Genomic DNA, 14,486 nt, shown 5'->3' on the forward strand with positions numbered 1-14,486 from the left:
TCATTTGAGCAGACCTTGGCCCTCCTAGCTGGATGTACCTCCTCTATGATCCCACCTGTGCAGTCACCTGCACTAAAATCAGGGCTCGGTGCGTAATTTTTTGGTCTTTTTGCCTTTTCTAGGGCCGCTTCCCGCAGCATATGGAGGTTCCCAGGCTAGGGGTCTAATTGGAGCTGTTGCTGCCAGCATATGCCAGAACCACAGCAACACAGGATCCAAGCTGCATCTGCAACCTACACCACACAATGCCGGATCCTCAACCCATTGAGCGAGGCCAGGGATCAAACCCACAACCTCATGGTTCCTAGTCGGATTCGTTTCCACTGCCCCACGATGGGAACTCCTGCTTTTCTTAAATAAAGACTTGCTTGCTGCCTGTGTGTTCACGGAGTTCATTCTTCGACTACTGTGAACAAGAACTCGGATTCCGGTACCATCTTTCTGGGATCATCACTATACCTGCATTGGTTAAATGAGGGTTGGTTAAGGTGACTCCCTCAGACAGGTCTCTAGGGACAAGAGGTGGGCTCTTATGAGGCAAGGCTTCAGCCTTCATAGGATGGGCTGCAATAAATGAGTTCACTCAGCTCGGTCCAGGAAGGTCAGGTGTAAACTTGTAGTTCCCTGAGATGAGTTAATGAAGCATGTTAGTGAGTATTATCATCTGTGGCAGACAGTCCCTGCCTCCTGGTGATCCCTGTGTGAGCCCCTGCTTTTGAGCATGGGCTGGCCCAGGACTGGATTATAATGAATTGAACGTGTTAAAAGTGAGGAGCGGTCAGTGCCATCATCGTCCTTACATAAGGTCATAACTTGTTTGCTAGCAAACCCTCTCTCCTGCTGGCTTTGATGAACAAATTTCTGTGTTAGGAACTGCCGCATTGGAGAGGCCCATGTGGCAAGGCACTGCCCGTGGCCTCTGATTGACAGCCTGCAAGAACAGGTGCCCTCAGTCCCCAGCCCACAACCACCATGGTGAGCTGGGAAGCATGTGCTGCCTGACCTGTGTCTTTAGATGAGACCCCAGCCTTGGCAGACACTTGGATTGGATTGCAGTTTGTGAGATGCTGAGCGAGACTACCAGCTTAACCAGCTTAGCAGTGCGGGGATTCTCGAACTACAGAAACTGTGAGATGAACTGTGTGTCTTGTTTTGGGGTCCCGCATTCCTGGTAATTTGTTACATAGGTAGATAGCTAATACACCATTTCTGAATTTGTTTAAAAAATTAACATTGGGAATTCCCATAGTGGCTTAGCAGTAACAAATCCAACTAGCATCTATGAGGACATGAGTTTGATCCCTGGCCTCACTCAGTGGCTTAAGGATCCAGCGTTGCCATGAGCTGTGGTGTAGGTCACAGATGCGCTCAGATCCTGCGTTGCTTTGGCAGTGGTGTAGCTGGCAGCTGCAGCTCCGATTTGACCCCTAGCCTGGGAATTTCCATATGCCGCAAGCATGGCCCTTAAAAAAAAAAAGGACAAAGACAAAAAGTTAACATCGAAGAGTTTCCATCGTGGCTCAGTGGTTAACAAACCCGACTAGAAACCATGAGGTTACAGGTTTGATCCCTGGCCTCGCTCAGTGGGTTAAAGATCTGGCATTGCTGTCAGCTATGGTGTAGGTCGCAGATGTGGCTCGGATCCCAAGTTGCTGTGGCTGTAGGGTAGGCTGGCTGCTACCGCTCTGATTAGACCTCTAGCCTGGGAACCTCCATATGTCTCGGAAACGGCCCTGTAAAAGACCAAATCAAAAAAAATTAACATTGAAAAATTTGAATTCACTGTAGACATTCTTACGCATAGCAGATTGAGGTGTTTTTAGTTAAATGAATGTGTGCTTTACTGTGTCTTAACACAAAGAACCATTATCCAGAGGTTTGGGTCAAATGTTTCAAAAGATTACAATCTTTTTTTGGGACCATCAGGATTAGAAATAGATCTTAATCAACTCATTTTATTCTTTAATTCATTCATTCTAAAGTGCTTAGTTTATCTCAGAATTTGACCTTAGCTTTATCACAGTTGCCAATTAGAGTCCCTGACTGCATTCTTTTATCGAACTTGGGACAAAAGAATGCTTCTCTTGTTCATTTGAAAACACACCTTTTTTTTTTTTTTTTTTAGTCTTTTTGCCTTTTCTAGGCCCACTCCCTCGGCATATAGAGGTTCCCAGGCTAGGGGTGTAATAGGAGCTGTAGCCACCGGCCTACACCACAGCCACAGCAACTCGGGATCTGAGCTGCGTCTGCAACCTACACCACAGCTCATGGCAACACTGGATCCTTAACCCAATGAGCAGGGCCAGGGATTGAACCCGCAATCTCATGGTTCCTAGTCAGATTCGTTAACGGCTGTGCCACGATGGGAACTGTGCCACGATGGGAACTCCTGAGAACACACTTTTGTGTATGCTGCACACACACACTTGCTAATGGGTGCTCTCATATGCCGTGATATCATGTCAAAATCTGCAGTGTTAGAACTCACTAATTAGTCATGTATTTCCTGATTAAGTTCTTACTTTGAATCTTCGAAGTTTTACCAAGAATGTTCAATTGGTTTGGGAAGGCAATTTAAAGGGACATGATTAGATAGTAATGGGTAATACCAAGAAATGTTTAGGACCAAATCACCTGATTTAGACCCAGGCAGGGCATTAGAATGAATACGAAAATTTGCAAAACAACCACAACCACTAACAATAAACCACCCCCTCCCCCAGACATTATTTCAATTTAGGGAAACTATTGCTATTATAAAAACACGTCTAAGCAGCTCCTTGATTAGTTGCAAGCCAGTGCTTCTCAAGCTTGGATTTGCATAAAATCACCTGGGGATTGGTTCAGGTGCAGACTCTGCCTCAGGAGGCCTGGGGTGGGCTTGAGGCTCTGCTGGTGCAGCAAGTTCCCAGGTGATGGCGTTGTTGCTCGCTCATGGGCTGCACCTTGAGGGCTGAGGTGGGGGCTCAGCCCTGCCCCCTACCCCCACTCCGTGGCTGTCTGCAGCCCGTGTCATTGCCACACTGTCATCATCTTCACCTTCTTCCTCAGCTGCTGTTTCCAGGGACTTCGGCTTCTTAGGCTTCTTCATTTGCGTTGTCAGGCGTTTACCAGCCTGTCTCACCAGGTTCTTTGACTATGGAAATTAAAACCAAAGCAGCCCAACAAACAAAAAATCACTGGATCCCTAAGTGTTTTTTTAAAGCGCCCTGATTGTGTATTTCCAGACTTCCGTGGTTCGGGCTGCTGCAACTTGGCTTTCAGGGTGTCTAAAGAGGGAAGCTGGTCTGTGCTGGGGGCAGACCCGGCTCTTCCCGGAAAGGGTGGCATCGCACACTCTCCCAGGCTCTTGTAGATGTCGGTCAGCTAATACCTGTGCCCTGCCCTGGGGGTAACTCTGGGCTTTGGTGAAATAACTTAGTGCAAATCTTTATAAAAATTCACTTTCCTGGAGTTCCCCTCATGGCTCCGTGGTTAACGAATCTTACTAGCATCCATGAGGATGCAGGTTCAATCCCTGGCCTTGCTCAGTGGGTTAAGGATCCGGCGTTGCCATGAGCTGTGGTGTAGGTGGAGGCTTGAATCCTGTGTTGTTGTGGCTGTGGTGTAGGCCAGCAGCTGTAGCTTCAATTAGACCTCTAGCCCGGGAACCTCCATATGCCTTGGGTGCAGCCCTAAAAAGCAAAAAAAAAAAAAAAAAAAAGAATTCACTTTCCTAATATAAAAATCTGCCATTCTGAGGGGTGGCGAAGTACATGTTTACAGAAGATTCTTCCATCTAGTACTAAGCCTTGCAAGCCTCAAATATCTTGAATTCAGCCTTGATTAAAATTAAGATGGGAGTTCCTGTCGTGGTGTAGTGGTTAACTAATCCGACTAGGAACCATGGGGTTTCATGTTCGATCCCTGCCCTTGCTCAGTGGGTTAACGATCTGGCGTTGCCGTGAGCTGTGGTGTAGGTTGCAGACGAGGCTCAGATCCTGCGTTGCTGTGGCTCTGGCGTAGGCTGAGGGCTACAGCTCCGATTTGACCCCTAGCCTGGGAATCTTCATATGCCTCGGGAGCGGCCCAAAGAAATAGCAAAAAGACAAATAAATAAATAAATAAATAAAATTAGGATGAGACCAAAGACCACAAACTTCTGTAGCAAGAACTTTAAGAGGATCCCGCTGCTTCTGAGAATGCAGAACCCTGAGTCATTCAATTGCTTTTATCAGATAGGTAAGGTAGATGGATAGTGACATATGAGCTGTCACTCATTTTAGGTCAAATCTGTTTATTTGGTGCCTTATGGTCATAAGATTGAGATTCTTTCTAAAATTTACTAAATAAAGGAGTAATAATGAAAGATTTATTTTAATACCTCCAAAGATGATTGACTTTGCTATATGACGAGAGTTGGACGTAGGAAACTGTGTTCATTAGAACATTCGCTCTAGGAAACTATTTATAAATTCTGTTTGTTGTAGCAGATTGATTTATGCGTCAACCTTGGGGTGACAGTCATCTCTCTGATGAATTTATCCCATTTAAACAGCTCTGCAAACTGCCTCAGAAACAGAAACATAGCTGAAAGCTTTCAGAAGTGCACAGAGGTTATTCTTCGGGTAAAATAAATAAATAGTGCCAACAATTAACTTTAAAACACAAATCAGAATCTCAGTTTTTTTTTCGTGACACCAACCTTGAGCTCTTGAAGAAGTTTTGCTGACTCCTTCCTGACCCTTTATCTTTAACGCCTGATCCCTGCATATCTAGTACCGTATCACAAATTACCTGGAAGCTTGGCCACTTGAGACAACTCACTGGCATTACTTCTAAGTTTCCATCAGGATTCTGGGCGCAGCCTAGCTGAGTTCTGCTGCAAGGTCTCACCAGGGTTCCATCAAGGTCTCAGCTGGGATGTGGTCTCATCAGAAAGCTTGCCCAGGGAGGACCCTCTTCCACGTTCACTCACGTGCTTGTTGGCAGGGTTTGGTACCTGTCAGGTTGCTGCCTGGAAGGCCTCTGCTCTTCACAGGCTGTTGGCTGGAGGCTTCCCTCAGTTCCTTGCCACGCTGGCCTCCCCTCTAGAGGGCTGCTCATCAGGGCAGCCTTTTTCCTCTAGGACAGGCTTGGAGAGAGTGAGCATAATGAGACAGGCTTTTTTTTAAGCCTAATCTCTCTCTTTTTTAAAACCACTGTATTGAAATATGATGGTGTGTAAAATGCTGTAGATATTTAAGGTGTATAGTTCGCTGAGTTTGGAGATAAGTGTACACCTGAGAGACCATCACTGCCATCAAGGCTGTAAACAGCCACCTCCTCCTGAGGTTTCTTCCTGCAAACTCCTTTATTGTTGTTGTTATTTTGCATGTGTGTGTGTGTGAGAGAGATAAGAACATCCCATCCAGATTGTCCCAAATGGTGGGATTTCCTTTTTTTTTTTTTCAGGCCGAATAGTATTCCATGGTATGTGTACACCACATTTTCTTTATCCATTCGTCCACTGAGGAACACACATCTTGGTCTAGCCAGTCTCTGAAGCCACATCCTGTCCCTTTGTTCCGCTTAGCAGACGCATGTCACCAGGTCTAGCCCACACTCAAGGGGAGGGGATTGCACAAGGATATGAATGTCACGACCCAGGGACTTTTGGGGGCACCTTGGAGTCTTTCTGCCACACACAGTAAGGGCTCAGTGAAGACGAGCTGAATCTGTTGTGGTGCTGGACAATTGAAGCAGCTGTAGCTCCAATTCAGCCCCTAGCTTGGGAACCTCCTTGGCAGTGAGATGCCCACTACAGGGTTTAGTGCAGTCCTTATTCAGATCCCTTCAGGTCAGTTGTGATTTGACAGAACAGCTGGCATTCTGAGCTGTAGGTCAGGAACTGGTGGATTCACTCCCCTGTACAATTAGTCTGGAAAGTAGGTACAGGTAGGTTTATTTGTTTACATGCGTGTCTGAAGTTCTGGAAAAGGAACTAAGGAAGGAGGCCTAAAGCCTGAGATCGACTCTAAGATGATAGTAAGCTAGGCATGGAGGGTGGCCATGGAATTTTAAAAGCTTATAGATCTCAGCTTCAATGACACCGCCTCAGAGAGGCCTTCCCTGTGCATCCAATTTAAATTAGCTGTGGCTTCCCTCTTAATCCTCTGTAGAGTCTTTAGCAACCTCTGGGCTGTTCTCTGTGTATTTCCTTGTTTGCTGCCCCGCATGAGAACCAAGCCCAGGAGAGCAGGGACCTCACCTGTCTTGGCCTACCTGCTTTGGTACCTGTGTGTCATCAGCACCTCACAGAGGGCCTGGCAGACAGCAGGCTCTCAGTAAATGCTAAAAAAATGAATGACTCAAACACATGAAATGATTCCAAGGAACTTTTTGGAAATTCTAAGATCTTGATGACTTCCAAAGGACATGCCATTTATTCAGCTCACCCTCAGAATACATTCATTTGTTAAAAAGAAAAAAAGCAGTCTCAAGGTTGTGGGGTAGTCTTGCCCCCGACATTGATTGTGGGCTGCCGTGAGGCAAGTCATGTCACCTCTGTAGGCTGAGGATAAACTCCGGGGACTGGTGGGCGAGTCCCCAGAGCCCACTCAGACAAAGGAGGCTCCTGATTTTCAGCATGGATCGGCCTCATAGGGTTTTGTCTGAAGAAAGGATTCTGTGGCCCAAAAGAAGATTGAAAGTCAGTGGGCCTCCATGCCCACTGATGGGCATTCCAGCTCGGCCATAGCAGCTCTGTTTGCAGTTCTTTTGACAGGTTGGGGTGGAGATCCGTGGCCGGTGACACTTGGGGCCAGCAGAACCACTAGGAAGGGCAGCCGGATAATTCATGTTCCGGTGACCTAAGTGCTTTCCAAGAATATAAACAGTCACGTCCCCCTAACCCCATCCTGCAACCTCACACCTCACCTGCACCCACATCGTACTGCTTTGGAGATGTTAGCATCATTTTCTGTTTGTTTGTTTCCCACGTTGACTAAGATTTCATTTCTGGCACTGTCTTTCCCACCAGATAACCGGAGCTTCCGAGCTCCAAGTTTTATAATTAAAATTCTGTCACATCCCCTGAAACAGTGCAAATCGTGCCATTAAGCCTGGCGTAAAAGATTTGAAAGCACTTCACCTCGTCATTTAAACATAATACTTCTGGCAGCTTTCAATTTGGGTTTTTTTTTTAATTCTAATTAAAAAACTATTGAACATTAATATCCTATGTACGGCTGGCCGGGGTGCCTCTGCGCTCCATCTTGGCCATCCAGCTTTTAAACAAACAGCTTGGTTGCGCGGCTGTTACGGCCCACGTGGTTTCGCCTGGCTTTGGGGAATCACCAGGTCCCAGGCATAATTAGTACAAATCAAAATCCTCTAGACTATGACAGGAAAATAGTATGTTTGAACAGCAGCTTATTAAAATGACCTACTTAATTTAAGAAAAATATTGTATCCACTAACCTGGATGCTTTCCTTGACAGATGTTAGAATATTTCTTCTCCCTCATGCTCTCTCTCTCTCTCTTTTTTTTTTTTAAGAAAAGGAAAGGGAATGGAAGGGCCCATTCTACTTCATCCAAGGTGCAGATCCACAGTTTGGACTGATGAAGGCCTGGTCCACCGGGGACTGTGACAATGGTGGTGATGAGTGGGGACAGGAGATCCGCCTTACTGAGCAAGCCGTGCAGGCCATCAACAAACTGAACCCCAAGCCCAAATTCTTTGTTCTGTGTGGGGACCTCATCCATGCCATGCCAGGTAAGACTCAGGTTGTCTCTGTGAACCTCTTCTTCTTCTCCACCCCCATGGGGAAAAAAGGAAAAAAAAAGATTTCTTTTAAAAGACGTCTCTATTCTATAATGGCTTACCCCTTCTCTTCACTGCTGTTGTAGTATCAAACATCAGACAGTCCACACTCGCTTTACATTTAGAGTTTGGCAAGATTAATCGCAGTAATTAGGCAGAGCTACAGTTCTGATGATCTGAGCTTACTATGAAAAATGGAACAGGTCCCTGCGTGTCACCTTTCTTCATTTCCCGGGGACAAACTTGAACTGCTTTCAGATCCATAAATGTAATCTTTCATTTCCCTTCTTATCATACTTTGATTTCTCCTGTATTTGTTAGTGCCTTTTCAGTTTCCACTGATAGTCTATTGTGAGCTGGATTAATGATTTTTTTTTTCAAAAGTTTGCATTTACCTTATGAGACTGTAAAGTCCAGGGGCAGATCTGGGCTTTAGGTATGGCTGGATCCAGGTATTCAGAGGTTGTTATTAGTACTTGGTCTCTTCATTGCTCAGCCTGGCTTTCCTCTGAGTTGAATTCATGCTCATGCAGGCTCTCTCTAGGTAATGACTCCTGGGAGCTCTAGGTTTATGTCCTTCTTATTGAAACTACAACAGAAAGAAATGCCTTATTCTTGGTGTCCCAGTCAAAGTTCCAGACCAATATCCTTCCTGCTCACACGTCCCATGAAGCTAGAGTGTGGGGTCAGTTCCATTGCAGCCGAGTGGTCAGAAGAACAGAATGGTTCCCCTAAAGAAAGGTGAGGTAATGGGAATGTAAAAATAACAGATGCCTTCTAGAACTCACTTCTTTTTTTCCCCTCCCTTTCCTACAATGATATTCTTCTCTCCCAGGCAAGGATAAAGCCCAGTGAGCAGGTATGAGCAAGTGGAAACCACCCATGTCCATCAGGGAGGCAGAGCCGATGCCCAGGGCCACTCTGCCTGTGTCCTGGTTTCTGCTGAGTGGAACTGAGATGACCCAAAGGCCATTGCAGAAAACACTGCATTGCTGTGGATGTTTAGTTTTGGCTAATGTTACCTTGTAAACCAAGACTCTTTAGTCCTGCTGTGATTTCTGATGCCTTTAGAAGCCGAGGCACCCTGCAGGAAGCCTGGCTGCACTCATTCCTCCTACAAGGGCTTGCTTGGCGGGTAGCCTCTCTCTCGAGGACGCTCCCAGAGTGAATGTGTGAGGATGGGGAAGGGGCTGCCCAGAATTGCTCTCCCTGAAGTCCAGGCAGTGACCAAGAGGCAGAACCCCCAGACTTTGCCTCGTTCTCCATCCACTCATGTTTTACACAGAGTTGCAAAGGCGAACATGCTCACGTCATTGACTCCCCCTGGGTAGAACTCTGTGATGTCATCCCTGGAGAAGCAGGCTGTCCTGCTCTTGGACCTGTTCCAAGGTGGCAGCATGGGGACGAGGGAAAACAAGGCAGTGGACAGGAGCTAGGGCCCAGGTGGCTGCGATGCCAGCTCCACAACCACCACGGATGCACTGGGTGCACTTGGCCAGCTCCCTTACCTTCTTAGAGCCTCAGTTTCTGAGCCAGGAGCCCCTTGATACAGTGAGAATGTGAAGCCTCCACAGTCTGGGGTGACGCAGTACAGGGCAGATGTGCTCTCCCTCTGTGCAGGTGGTGAGCATCTCAGCAGCTTGGTAGAGAAACGCAGTCCCAGGATGGTGCTGAGTTTGATTTTGTGGAGAGGCAAAATCTTAGCTGCCTGTGACCTTGGCCGTCCTTGGCGATTCTTGGCAGAGGGCTCCCGAGTGCTAAGATTGTGCAGCGCTAAAGGGACCACAGAGTACCCTAGTTTCTAAAGGCATCAGGAGTCACAGCAGGGCTCCTGAGTTTTGGTTGATCGGGTAAACCAAGGTGATGCCTTAGTTGATGTAACAGATTAACGCTACTTCCAAGCAGTCTAGTTTGCAGTTAGCTGGTTTCTTTGGAGTCCTTTGGCCCCATATGCACCATAGCATCAGCCAGCGCCCTCCCTCTGGACCACACAGTGAGCAAACGTCTGCTTTTACTGGACACTTGAAGCAGATTCCAAATTTACTGCTTTTCTGTCCAGTGTTTTTTTCCCCCCTTTGAAAATAGAATATTATGAGACTCACTATAATTACATAACATGTTCTTGTAGATGTTTACTGACTTGTTCTGAATTATGTTAATGTATTCAGTCATATTTCAAAATAAGGTTTTTAAAATAAAAAGCATTCCTTGTGATTATATTGCTTCTTAAATAAACGTGTACTGAACGTAAGTAAATTAAAAGATAGAGTTTTTAGGATCAACCCTACCAGTTGGTCAGAAGACCTTGAAAACATGAACTGGCAGATTTTGAATACTTGTTTTATATTCATTGTGACCTGAGCAAAATTCCTCTCTGTTCTGAAGATCTGGTCTGCTTTGTGGCATTGTAACTGAGCCAGGGAAAGGACTGTAACTGTTTTGAATATCATGGTCTGAGATTTAAACGGAATATTTTTGAAATGAGTTACCATTTTTTTTGCATTTAATTGCATTTTTTAATATGCAATTAGTGGCTTCCCCCTCATTTAGTTCATACGCAGGGGCAGATACTAGAAAAGTAATTATTTGCTTTGACTTCTTAGCGCATTGTTAATTATCAAATGCATATATTAATAGGCAAACGAAATCAGAGAGCATACTTTTAAGTCTACCATAAATAATATGGGCCAAGCAGTTCCAGGTTCCAATCGAATACAAAGAGCTTCATAAATAATGCCTTTTCTAATGACAGTCATAATGTGCTTTTCCAAGGTAAGTATCTATCATAATCTTCGTTCATCTACAAACACCTATTGTGTACAAACTAAGCGCTGATTGGAGCCCTCGATGCTGTGGATACAATGGAAACAAGAGCCCAGTCCTTCCGTGGAGCTTCGAGTCTGGTGAGGGACATGCCCAAGCGAGGATGCTTAAGCAGCGCCGTTAGCTCCAAGGCCTGCAGGAAAACGCCTAAGAAATGCAGCGCCAAGCCTGTTTAGTTTTGAAACATATGTTTGCATTCCGCAGGCGTCTTTTGGGTTGTCTTGGTATTTTCTTCTTCCATCAAGCTTCTCTATGATACGTAGCAGATGAAGACTTGCACAGATATTGAGACCATTGCTTTTCAGTCCTTCACCCTTAAGCCCAGGGTTGCTTGCTTCTGTCATCGACCCACGGGTGCCGTCCCCAGCAGCCTCGTGAGGTTTCACGGATGATATGAGAGGCCGAGGATGGGAATGTGGTGATACAGGTAGAGGGCAGTGCAGGAGCTTCCCTTCAGCCTTTGCCACAGTTTGTTATTTGCTTGCGTCTCACCCTGTTTGGTCACAAGGGCTGTAACCGCACAAAACGGATAAAGTGGGACAATTCTTCCCTTGATGCAAAGTCTCCTTGAAGGGTTCTTTGTTTACTGACCTCCACGTGGGCAACTGTTACATGATGTTGTTTCTGTCAGTTCAGCCTCAGGAAGTCCTCTGTTGTGTGTAACGTGAGGCAAGCCCGTGTTAGCATTCTTAATTAATTATTAATTGAAGTATAGTTGATTTACAATGTTGTGTTGGTTTCAGGTGTACAGCAAATTGATTCAGTTATGTGTATACATACACATATATATATGTATGTATATGATGTATATATATGTATGTATATGATGAATATATACATACAGAACAGTTATGTGTATATATACACACATATGTATGTATATAATGAATATATATACATACATATGTGTATATAATGTGTGTGTACACGTGTACACTCATTTTTTTAGATTCTTTTACCTTATAGGTTATTACAAAAGCTTGAATAATGTTCCTTGTGCTATACAGTAGCTTATCTATCTATTTTATATATAGTAGTGTGTGTATGTTAATCCCAAACTCCTAATTTATCCCTCCCTCTCCCTTTCCTCTTTGGAAACCATAGGTTTCTTTCAGTGTCTGATTCTATTTCTGCTTGTATCTTTTGTTTATAGGATTCAACATATAAGTGATACCGTATGATATTTGTCTTTCTCTGCCTGACTTCACTTAGTATAGTAATTTCAAGGTCCATCCGTGTTGCTGCAGATGGCCTTATTTCATTCTTTTTTTATGGCTGAGTAGTATTCCATTGTAGATAGCATTATTTCAATTGATGGTGTATTAGTTTCCTATGGCAGCTATTAAAAAAATTATGTAGGAGTTCCCGTCGTGGCGCAGTGGTTAACGAATCCGACTAGGAACCATGAGGTTGCGGGTTCGGTCCCCGCCCTTGCTCAGTGGGTTAACGATCCGGCGTTGCTGTGAGCTGTGGTGGAGGTTGCAGACGCGGCTCGGATCCCGCGTTGCTGTGGCTCTGGCGTAGGCCGGTGGCTACAGCTCCGATTCAACCCCTAGCCTGGGAACCTCCATATGCCACGGGAGCGGCCCAAGAAATAGCAACAACAACAACAACAACAACAACAACAAAAGACAAAAAAAAAATTATGTAAATTTAGTGGCTTAAAAAAACACAAATTTAGGAGTTCCCATCTTGGCACAGTGGAAACGAATTTGACTAGGAACCATGAGGTTGTGGGTTTGATCCCTGGCCTCACTCAGTGGGTTAGGGATCCCATGTTGCTGTGGCTGTGGTGTAGGCCGGTAGCCATAGCTCCAATTAGATCCCTAGCCTGGGATCCTCCATATGCCATGGGTGGGGCCCTAAAAAGACAAAAAAAAACAAAAACAAAAAAAAACCCCACAAATTTATTCTTTTACAGTTCTGGAGGACGGATGTGTAAACTGGGCCATACTCCTTCTGGAGGCCCCCGCTTCTAGAGGTTGCCCACGTTTCTTGGGTCAAGGTCCCTTCCTACAACTTCAAAGCCAGCAATGTAGCATCTTCTCTCCTCACTGACCTTTGATTCATCCTCTCATATTCTGTTACTCATGCCCTCTGTTTCCCTCTTATGACATCCTTGGGATCACACTGGTCCACTCAGGTAGCCCAGGGGAGTCTCTTCACCTCAGTTCTTTACCTCGATCACATTTGCCATATAAAGTAACATAGTCATAGATTCCAGGGATGAGGGTGTGGACAGCTTTGGGGGACCACTTTGCAGCCAACCACAGATTGGCATAGGATGAATTCAGGGTCTGTTATCTGTCTAGAGCTATGCTTACTCACTCATTAAGGTCCTACAAAGGTGTCATTGTTCTTTCTGTTGTGACCGATGGTGGAAACTGGCTCAGTGCAGTTAAGTACTTTTCCCAGGGTCCCTAAGTCTGTAAGTGGTAGAGTTGATGCCAGAAAGATGTTACCGGAATCCAGGTTCTTGTTCATGGAGCCAAAGAATGAACTTCAAGAACATGCAGGCAGCAAGCAAGCAAAGTCTTTTTTTTTTTTTTTTTTGCCTTTTCCAGGGCTGCTTCCCGCAGCATATGGAAGTTCCCAGGCTAGGGGTCCAGTCGGAGCTATAGCCGCTGGCCGACACCAGAGCCACAGCAACACAAGATCTGAGCCTTGTCTGTGACCTACGCCACAGCTCACGGCAACACCGGATCCCCAACCCACTGAGCAAGGCCAGGAATCGAACCCGCGACCTCATGGTTCCTAGTCGGATTCGTTAACCATGGGAACTCCCAACAAGCAAAGTCTTTATTACAGGAAAGCAGATAGCTCCCAGGACAGCTGGGAAGGAGAAGAAGAGTCCCCCACTCTATTGTCCTATAGGGGTTTTTATCCCTTAAAGATGGGGGTACCAACATGGGGTCCAGGAAGATGTGGTTTTTTCCCACTGGCCTTGCCCAGTTACCTCTATCAGTCCTTGTCCAATAGGGGTCTTAGGGGTGGAAATGTCCCGTAAGTCTCATGGTTTCTTTGCCCTTCTCTTCCCATAAATTGAGTCTCAGGGGTTAGAGATTAAAGTCCTTCTGGACGTGGGTATACCCCCTGTAGTAAACAAGGCAGTAAACAAGGCCTGTGGGGTTGTTACTCCCTGGAGCCCTTAAGCCCAAAATGTTAACCAGTCGCCACATCAAAGACTGCAGCAAAGCCCATGCTCCTACACTGACTACCTGAGTTATTATTCTGCCTCGGAGTCAGGACCTCACTCAAGTCTGTCTGTCGAGGCACTTGTACGCACTTCTACTGCAGCCTTGTTACCTGAGACTCAGAGCAGCAGCCAGGAGCTTGTTTGAAATGTAGTCTTTTCTGTCCTGCTCAGACCTAATGAGGCAGAGTCAGCGTTTTAACAAAATCCCCCCAGGTGACTCTTAATGGACAGTCAGGTCTGAAAAGCACTTACCAGGCTGAAACATAGTGCCCTCGGGGTTTTTCTTTTCAGTGTATCATGTGCTACACAAGTTTTGTGTATACACAAGTGATTTGTGAAAATTCCCTTCAGCTCTTCAAGATAAGAGTGTTGGGCAAGAGACCAGTGATTGGGAGTTTCCGTCATGGCTCCATCGTTAACGAACCTGACTAGTATCCATGAGGACGCAGGTTCGATCCCTGGCCTTGCTCAGTGGGCTAAGGATCTGGCGTTGCCATGAGCTGTGGTGTAGGTTGTAGACACAGCTCAGATCCCGCATTGCTGTGGCTGTGGTGTAGGCTGGCAGCTGCAACTCCTATTCGACCCCTAGCCTGGGAACCTCCATATGCCATGGGTGCAGCCCTAAAAAAACCAAAAAAAAAAAAAAAAGAGAGAGAGAGAGAGAGCAGTAATTACCTAGACTT

At 45.8% G+C, this 14,486-nt stretch overlaps 1 protein-coding gene across 1 annotated transcript in view; it reads left to right on the forward strand.

Annotated features, from left to right (window-relative positions):
• The window catches only part of CPPED1 (calcineurin like phosphoesterase domain containing 1), a 121,973-nt gene that overhangs the window by 16,956 nt on the left and 90,531 nt on the right, over window positions 1–14,486 (forward strand). The window contains exon 2 of the mRNA XM_047780469.1: window positions 7,518–7,736. Within this exon, the coding sequence (XP_047636425.1) occupies window positions 7,518–7,736 (219 nt within the window). The remainder of the gene's footprint in view (window positions 1–7,517; window positions 7,737–14,486) is intronic.

The sequence above is a fragment of the Phacochoerus africanus genome, chromosome 5 (assembly GCF_016906955.1).
Source record: "Phacochoerus africanus isolate WHEZ1 chromosome 5, ROS_Pafr_v1, whole genome shotgun sequence".
NCBI classification, from domain to species: domain Eukaryota; kingdom Metazoa; phylum Chordata; class Mammalia; order Artiodactyla; family Suidae; genus Phacochoerus; species Phacochoerus africanus.